Here is a 9,979-nt window from a genome sequence, read left to right as displayed (position 1 = left end):
AAGTCTATATAATGGGAGCTAACCTTTATTTGTGAATTTCACATTGTGAAAACTAGAAAGTCAAGATTAAACTTGGTAACGGGAATTCTAATAAGAAACTAAGAAGATGGGCTGCAAAAGGAAAATTATCTCTCCAAACCGCGCATGTAAACTGAAAGAAATTGTAAACCCACATCCGCAAATGCGACAAGAAAGGTAATCAAGGAACCACTATATCACAGAAAAAAAATAAAAACAAAAGAAGAACACTACATTTATTACCAGTGCATGTCCCGAATTCTACAACATTTGGCCCTCAAATCTAGAACCAAAATTGGCAATATACCATATATGCTCCACAGGCACAACTATAGAGGAAAGACAGAATCTTTCTTCAGATTTCTTCAGATGTCCTCGGGGCCATTGATCACCTAAGCAAGCCAAAAGAAAGAGGTCAATGAGATAGCAGAACTTGTTTGCAACATGGAAATGAATGTAAAGTGAGTTGTTTGCAACAGGTAAATGAATGAGCGAGAAATACCTTGTTTGCGAGTACAACTCCACCAGGAATTTCAAGTTTCACACCTGCTTTTGCAGTAATACTGACGTTTCCCTACACCATTATGCCACCAAATAGAAGGATTCATAAAGGGGAGGCGAAAGGGAGCAAAAGTAGCATATACAAAGTTGGCAATTCATAACGTAATGAGTCAAAAGGTAATGAGCAACCACAACTAGAAACTAAAGATATGAAACTGTAAATTACATACCTTCAAGGTTATACCAGAACCAAACCATACATCACCAGTCACTTTTAAGCTATCTAGCTCAATGATGCTAGGGATAGACTTGAAGCGACTCAGAAAATTGCCAACCTAAAAATAGTGAAAGAAACTAATCAGAGGAAGTAGACACAATCAAATAGGTGTAGCCCATTCAGTGAAAACCTGTGAATATCAACAAGAAACAGTTACCTTTTTAAATTCAGGACCCAACTCAATAGATGGATTTGCAGGATTCGCTCTAGCTTAGATTCGGGATGACAAAGCCATCAGCCAAGGTGTACAGGTCCGACTGCAGAATTATGTACTTCCCTTAGAAAGACAAGATCAATATAAGAAAAGCTAAATAAATATCAAGGCAGGATATAGACTAACCTGGACAAGGAGCAAATCAGATGTTGCCTTCACAGGAAGGAACCGAGATCTTGGAACATTGATGCCAATAGCCTTTTCAAAGAACTGTTTAAAGAAAAAAAGTGTGAAAATGCCACTAAAAAATTGAAAGCTTACAGTTAATTGCCAACATATGTCCGTAGAATACCCGAATTGCAGCTCCAGCAGCAGTTTCCAGCTGAAGGACCTTCACCCCATCCACTTCCTGTGCACAAATATTAACTTTATCAGCAACATGTTGATCTGACTTGGCAACATGGAGTAATTAATATCAGAAAAATAAAAAATGGCCCTCACTTTCGGATTTGGAATGATTTCCATGTTTAGTGCATCAGCTTCCACAAGTCTCTTAATGGCCTTCAAATTCACCCACCTGGGAAACAAGGGTTTAGATTACAACCTAAACACACACCTGTAACTTTTCAAAAATATCAAACAAGTATAGATCACATACAAGTTGTTTGTGTTGAAGATCTTGAACTTTTCAATCGACTTGAACTCGTTCACCTAGATGAAACACAGATACACATGATAAAAAAATAGAAAAAAGAAAGATATTATGTTATAATAATTTTTTTAGAACAGTAATACTTAATTTATATGTAGAAAGAGACAGGTATAAATTCACGTAATCACACTTACATGTTCATCGGGGACCTGAGCAATTTCCAGGAGCTGTGAATCATAACATCAAGGGCAAACGTCATTCGGGCTAAAACTTATCTTGACATAATAAGAGAATTGGATGAAGTATAGTAAAAAAAAGTATACAAGTAAGTTTATATTCTCACATACAGCGCCACTCAAACAAACAAGCAGCGACACACATTCATAATTACGAGAACGTGTTATTAGTACTCTATAACTCTATCATTAAACAAGTAGTGACAAGATGAGAATGAACCAACAAGTCATAACAACCTAAATAATTGACTGACCAAATACCTGAACTTTTCCTTCATATGAAATAAGGGTGCCACCTTTAACATCTGCTGGAGTTTTCGGGGTCACCTGTACAAAGGTGAACTTTAGGACAGGATTTGTAGTAGAAGAATCATGAAAACAGTCGCTCAGAAACAGAGAAATACACACACAAGCAAAAACAGGTAACAAGAATTTAAAGCAGAAGAAGCATGAAGATATCTAGTATTTCTGAGTAGTACCTCCATACAGTACTCATTTTTGTTGTGGACCAAATGATTTAAGATTTCTGTTACACCCAGTCAAGGAAAAGGTTCTGCAAGAGTGGTCTTTATGATAAATCATTTATACTGATAACTTGAATACAAAGAATAATACAAAGGAGCTTGAGTTTCCTGAGAATTCAAATAATGTCGGGGTCAATAAAGAGTGGAAAAGGATACTTAAGTCAACAATAGCACCCAAGTTATCTGCATTTGCAACAAAAACATACTCCTTGCCCTGAAGAGAATAAAATAAAATGTGGTTACAGTAAACAACTACACGGAAAAAAATATGCCAAAAACCAGGAAACTAAATCAAGGACCAACCTGGCCCAATAAAGCATCGAGCTTTCCACTGTTCTTCAAGGAGGGGAATACATCACCGTGGCCAGGAGGATACCTTCACATTAAAATAGCTGTAAGATGAAACAGATAGCAGAACAACGCATTTCCGGTTGCTCAGGAAATCTTAGATTGTGTTGTTTTGAGACAATATAGAAAAAATTAAAGCCGCATACAAACACCTCAGAATGGGGATTTATCAGAAAGGCCAGGAGGATATCTTTAAACTTAAATAGTTCGCCACAAAACTTTTGATATCTCAATATGTGCCAGTGTACCACCTCTATGTTCTCACTGAAAACGTGACTAGGAGCATTGGTTACCTTCATATTGTTCTGATTGAAAGAGCAAGTAAACTTTGCAAAGATCTTCTACTATCAAAACTTTAAAGCGGATAAACCCATTTAGGCATGTAGACAAACTAAACTGTGAATGATGATGATCCAATTCCTGCACTTCTTTAAGCCTCTATCAGTCTATCATACTACGCATACAATAGTTTTTTAGTAATAAAGTAAATCATGAGTTATATTTAACAAGTTCTTAAACAACAACTAGCAAAATAGTAACCACTGGACACAGATAAGCATTTGCATTTATACCAAAAAACAAAGCGAGCTATTACTATATAGTGCTTGAAGTGCAGGTCAAAAATCGCAAAGTGTTGTGGAAGTGAAGTTGAGTAAAATTAAAAATAAGTAAAACACACAAGTTGAAGATATCTGAACTTTAGTTTGCGGTTATGTGTTTAGACTGCTAAGCTCCTAAGAATTGCTTCGGTAAATAAGAGAAACCAAAATCACAGAGAATGAGATGAACTTCATGAAAGCCTACCAGCCATCCTTTCCGGTCTGTCCCTTGCTAGGCAATGGCAAAAAATCTTCAACAACCAATCGAGGATATTGGCTCTGCAAAAACAAGATGAAATGTAATGAAAACATCTTTTCACATAAGTTTATAAGTATATCTTCGGGACAGAAAAAAATAATAAATAAATAAAATGAAAAATAAAAGAACACACGCATTCAGACCTGGTTAAAGGTATGAATCTCAATGTTTGAATTTGAGTATTTCTCCACAATCTACATTAGAGAGGCCAACAACACAGTTTAGTATCGTTAATTATGTGAGAGAGAGACAGAGAGAAGTATTTGATCTCTTACCTTTTGAGTATCGTCATGTGTGTTGAACGAGTTCATTAGGAGTAGCGGAACATTACACCCATACATGGAATTCAGAGACTGTATGAACGTTGAACAGGTAAGATACTAGAGAAGTAGAAAAAAAGAAAGCACTCATCAAGAAAAGAAAAAAAAATGGCATAACCTGACCTCTATTTGGATAACAATTAAATCAAGAAACGTCAACCCATTGCGAACTTCGATAACAGATCTGAATTAAAAAGTTGCAAAACATTACATCAGAAAAACAGACAATAGCTAATATGAAGAGTTCCCAATGGGTAACAAAACGGAAGCACAATAGAAAAGGGTACACTGGAAATTAAACAGGCATATAGTCGTTGAAACTCAACATACCATTTAGGTTGTACAAGAAAACCCATAAAGTCTCTAACGAAGATAATAAAAGAGAAAAGACAAAATAAAATCAATGTTTAAAACCTAGTACTTGCTTTTTAGTGAAGTATCAGTAAAAACTAACGAGTAACAGCACAAAGAACAACACAATGCATTTTACTTTCGGCTAATAAACAGTATGAACTTCAATCAGTGTATTTTCACTAATGCTGAAAGAATCTTATACTATTCAGCTCGAAATTGGAGGACAAAAAATATAACATCAAGAAAAAAAAAAAAAAAAATCATTTTTAATTATCATAAAAGGTAAAAAAAATCACAAGATGATCTCTTAATACCTTTGCTTCTGAAGAAGCTCTGAAATTCAGATTTATTTAGAAATCCACTTGAGCTAAAAACTGGTCTAGATTTTCATTGAAAACTCTAAAAATTTCCCAACCAGGTATTTTGCATAGGATTTGGTTGAAACTCCCGAAAAGGTTAATCAATTATCATTCATTGCTTCCCTTTTAGAGGACCAATCCAATAGCTTCACATTAGTAACAAAGATGTTTCGAAGAACCAAAATTTCTTTTTAAATGTGAAAAGACAATTATGATAATTAATATAAAAAAAAAAAATCAACAGAACCCATAAGCATTACAGATTCTTCCAACAAACAAATGTAATCCCTCATGGCAATATTACAACGTTTGAGTTCACAAATCCAAATTTTCAGTCCTAGACTCCTAACCACATGCAACCAATTGATGAAATTAACAATCTGAACATAGTCTGAATAAACGCAAAATTCAACCTCTCACCACCGAATAGTATATTACTATTGGATATTAATGATAGAAACTTATCAAATTTATATTAAACAAACACGGAAAGTAAACACAGAGAACAGAGCAGAAAACTTTACTTGGGACCAGTACATCCCATGGTTGTTCCCAGACCTCCATTAAGCTTCAAAACAACAAGTTTGTCCAAAAGCTTTCTAGTCTCCGTAGGATCTGAAATTTATTCCAATTAAAATAGATCAAATAATCGAAATAACAAAATGCGGATATCAAATATCAATCAATTCTTCAAAAACAGATTTGATTACCTTCAGGAGTAGGTTTCAAGGTATCGTAAGGAACAACAACTTCATCAGTTGGAGTCTTAATCTTACTCCACTCTACATGTTGTGCTTCTCCACTTCAAAACCAAATCACAACATAATGTCTAGATCAAACAAGATATATTCCAGATTTCCAGATTCAAATAGTTGAAATAGTTGAAATAGTTGAAATCTAACCTGAGATAACGAGAGACGAGTTTAACGAATCCAGATTTCTCATTGTCACTGAAAATTCAACACAGATCTAAAAATAAACTTTCACTTGATAAAACATAACCAAATCAATCAATAAACAAAAATATCGAAAAGTTTTACCTGATTTCATTGAGTCTAGAAACGGCAGATTGAAGTTTCGAGATTTTCTCGGTGTCTGTAGGATTTAGAGTAGCAGTCGCCATTAGATCAGAGAGAGAGAGAGAGAATAAAAAAATGAACGTTTCTGGGAACGAGTGATGATAGAGTGAGAAATGAAGAAGATGATTATGAGAAAATGAGGATACGTGGAGGAGTATTTATAGCTCTAAAACAAAACAGACAAAACAAAAAGCTGAGATTTGTAGCTAACGCCTAACGGGCTTTTTCATGATTTAGTGTGTTAGGGGGAAAATAAATCTGGACCGTTGATTTGCCGAAACAAATGGCGCCATTTTTACGCAAGAAGACTTGAGATTGCCACGTGTTGGTTGGGAGCTTAACAATGTCCGTTGGTTTTTTTTAAGAGAGATGACGTGGGTCCTACCATTTGGCTTTTTACTTACAAAGAGAAGTACTAACAAGCAGACGAGTCATATGGCTGTACCGATGCAGCTCTGAGCTAATATGTCAAGCTAATTTTTCTAATTCGTGATTTGCCTGTATAAATATGTCGATCATGGGTAACACACAAGGCTTAACGGTTTTATGTTAGAAAGTTTTTCTTGGTTGGATCGCATTGTTTGTGCATGGGATAGATCATCGTTAGAGCAAATCCAATGGAAAGTTGTTAAATTGGGCTGTTAAAAAGTGCTACATAGGTTTTTAGCTTGCCCAGTTAAATTTGGCACCCCAAAATCAAAAAACCAATCCAATCGTGTTTTTTGTTTTGAAGTGCTAAATGACACGGACGGCATAGTTTTTGCCGTCTTTCAATTATTTTGTAACTTGAGTTGAAATTTTTTTGGACAGACTGCACAGTTTTTGCTGTCTATCGAAATTTAACACACGGACAGTAGAAATTAGGTCTTCCGTCTCCTAACTTATTATAGCAGCTACTAGCGAATGTCTTAACTTTGGGGTGAGTTTTTTACTCTTTCCAAATTTAATATCATTTTAGTAGTCTTATTGGAATGACATTTTTGTAGTTGGAGTGCTATATTTGTTTTTAGTAGCCCACTAGATTTTGGACCCAGTGCATACATAGGGATATATTAAATATTTTGTGTCTTTGAAAAGGTTTTTTTAAAATATTTTACACAAAATTTTCAATCAAAATATATTTTATTGAAAAGAAACCGAAAGAAGTTAATGAAAGAGCCGATTATGGTGCATAAATACTTGAAAACTAAGGGATCAAATTGAGATAGCCTCTTCAGGTTTGTGGTTTATAATATTAATCCATAATTTTTAAATATAATTATATTAAACTCGATCTAGCTTGTATAATAGTTTTCTTAGATTTATGGTGATTTAGCGGCAAATTTTCAATTAGAATATATTTTTATGAAAATAAACCAAATACATTAATGAGCAAATGATAACTAAATTTTCAAATAGAATTATCTTAAACTCGATATTGTATAATAATAGTTTTATTAGATTTATGGTGATTTAGCGGCAAATTTTAAATTACAATATATTTTTATTAAAAATAAACCGTAATAATGTTAATGGCAAAGGATTATGGTGCATAAGTATTTGGAAACTAAGGGATCAAATTGAGATAGCATCTTCACTTTGTGGTTTAGGATATTAATTTGTAATTTTTAAATGAAAATTATCTTAAACTCGATCTAGCTTGTATAATAGTTTTATTAGATTTATGGTGATTTAGCAAGAAATCATCACAAATTTCTTTACGTACTAATGTGTACAAATCACTAAAATAGATTGATTGTTTCTATATCCTCAAAAAATACACTACTCCCACTTGAAAAGATTTGTCACATGAACGTGTCTTACGAACGGGTGTCGTTATATTAAATTATTCTAAAAATATTAAAGAACTATACATAGCTATGAGATATAAAAATTATATATTAATTACTCATTTAAATTTCTTGCACCACTATGCATAGCTCTATAAAAAGGAAGCATCAAACCTTTATAAAACTCATCGACTTCTTTTTATTGTTAGGTTTAACAATAGAAGTTTGATTGAAGTTTTGTGAGAATGCCTAATGTGGCGAAGATAATATTGAAGTTACTTGAATAGCAAGACATTCCCAATCACAATAAAAGAATTATGATAAACACTACTTAAAATGTAAAACTATATTTGTCGAGATATTTATTCCTCCTACATATAATACAGATATGTTTTAGGGTTATTAGTTCAATGCATTTGCATCAAGTTTCTGATTTTCCATTAATTATTCTTTGAGGTTAGTTTAATGTAGATGACGTTGCATCTAGTTTCCAAATTCTCATTAATTATTCTTTGAGGTTAGTTCAATGCAATTGCATCAAGTTTCCGATTTCCGTTAATTATTATTTGAGGTTAGTTCAAATGCAATTTCATCCACTTTATGATTTCCGCTAGTTATTCATTAAGGTTATTTAGTACTTGTATCCGGTTTTTCATGTTTAGTTAATTAAGTATTTGAGATTAGTTCATTGCATTTGCATCCGGTTCCAATCTCCTATTAATTACTCTTTTGATGTTAGTTCAATACATCCGCGCATTCGGTTTCTAATTTCCGTTAATTGTTTTTCTAGGTTAGTTCGATAATTTACAATTTCTATACAGCTTTGCATACATGTAAGACTCTATTTTTATAAACTCACTTTTCGTTTTGGGTTCCTAATTACTCATGTGAGAAGGCTAAAAAGCAGACATTTATGCTTTGAGGTCAAAAAACTCGATTTCCATTAACTATTTTTTTAGGCTATTTCAATGCATTTGTATCCAATTTCTGATTTCCCATTAATTAATATCTGATTTTAGTTTAATGCAGTTGCATCCAGTTTTTAGTTTTCCGTTAATTATTCTTTGAGGTTAGTTCAATGCAGTTGCATCCAATTTTCGATTTTATGTTAATTGTTCTTTGAGGTTAGTTCAATGCATTTGCATCAAGTTTCCGATTTTCCGTTAATTATTTTTTAAAGTTAGTTCAATGTAGTTACATCAAATTTATAATTTCCCATTAATTATTCATTTAGATTAGTTCAGTGCAGTTTCATCCATTTTTCAATGTTTCATTAATTAGTCTTTGAGATTAGTTCATTGCATTTGAATTTAGTTTCCGATTTCCCGTTAATAACTCTTTAAGGTTAGTTCAATGCATTTGCATTTAGTTTCTGATTATTTATGCTTTGAGGTTAGTTCGATGCAATTATATCCGGTTTCTGATTTCCCGTTAATTATTCTTTGAGATTATTTCAATGTATTTGCATTTAGTTTCCGATTTCCGACCAATTATTCTATGAGGTTAGTTCAATGCAGTTGCATTCGGTTTTTTATTTTCTGTTAATTATTTTTTGAGTTTAATTCAATGCATTTGAATTGCATCCAGTTTCCGGTTTCCCATTAATTATTATATGAGGTTTGTTTGATGTATTTGCATACCATTTTTGATTTCCCGTTAATTATTTTTAAGGGATTTGCATCCAATTTCTAATTTCCCGTTATCTCTTATCTGACGTCAGTTTAATGCAATTGCACCCAGTTTCCGATTTCTAGTTAATTACTTTTTGAGTTTAGTTTATTGCATTTGCATAAAGTTTCCGATTTCCCGTTAATCACTTTTTGAGCTCTATTATGTATTTGAATACAGTTTCCGATTTTCTTTTAATTATTCAATGTGGTGTGTAATACCAACTTCTACTGATTCATATGTAGTGTCTTTGCAAACATGACATAAAAAGTAAATTATGTTTGATTTACTATGTGGGATCATCGAAGATTATCCAGTTCCCGATTTCCCATTAATTATTATTTAAATTATGCATGACTCACTATGTGAAATATTCAAAGATTATTTATGAACGGGTGTTCTCACTATGTGGAATATTCAAAAATTATCTATGAATGGGTGTTGTTATATTAATTATTCTGAAAATATTTGCAAATATGCATAACTATTATATATTTATATTATATTAATCACTCAATCAAATTTCTTATAACATTAAAACCTCACTTCCATTAAAAAAAAAAATAACTCACATTTGATAAAACCCTTCAACTTCATTTTGTTGTTTAATAATTGAAGTTTAATTGAAGTTTTGTGAGATTGCCTAATAAGGTGAAGTTCATATATATTGAAGCTACTTGAATAGCAAGGAGTTTCCAATCATACGGAAAGAGATAAGATAAACACCATTTTAAATGCAAAACTATACTTATCGAGATAATACCACAATATAACCCAACTATGTTTTGAGGTTAGTTCAACGCATTTGCATTTAGTTTCGATTTTTCGTTATTTATATTTTGAGGTTAGTTCAATGCAATTG

The 9,979-nt window shown here is 32.7% G+C and overlaps 1 protein-coding gene across 1 annotated transcript; it reads right to left on the bottom strand.

The window, feature by feature from the left end:
- Positions 1-231: 231 nt before the first annotated feature.
- On the bottom strand, positions 232-6,012 carry LOC147521207 (UTP--glucose-1-phosphate uridylyltransferase-like). The gene is given in 22 exon segments (XM_086598302.1): positions 232-410; positions 521-592; positions 750-854; positions 954-1,007; positions 1,009-1,053; positions 1,137-1,220; positions 1,303-1,359; positions 1,452-1,527; positions 1,609-1,661; positions 1,797-1,829; positions 2,100-2,165; positions 2,318-2,364; positions 2,519-2,576; positions 2,666-2,738; positions 3,515-3,588; positions 3,712-3,762; positions 3,844-3,921; positions 4,012-4,072; positions 5,126-5,216; positions 5,312-5,403; positions 5,504-5,551; positions 5,642-6,012. Coding segments are annotated over 22 exon segments (1,428 nt in total). The 5' UTR covers positions 5,725-6,012; the 3' UTR covers positions 232-383.
- Positions 6,013-9,979: the final 3,967 nt, after the last annotated feature.

Source organism: Coptis chinensis, chromosome 1 (assembly GCF_015680905.1).
Source record: "Coptis chinensis isolate HL-2020 chromosome 1, ASM1568090v1, whole genome shotgun sequence".
Lineage (NCBI taxonomy): Eukaryota > Viridiplantae > Streptophyta > Magnoliopsida > Ranunculales > Ranunculaceae > Coptis > Coptis chinensis.
The sequence above is the reverse complement of the archived record's forward strand: the minus strand, read 5'-3'. Positions and strand labels throughout refer to the sequence as shown.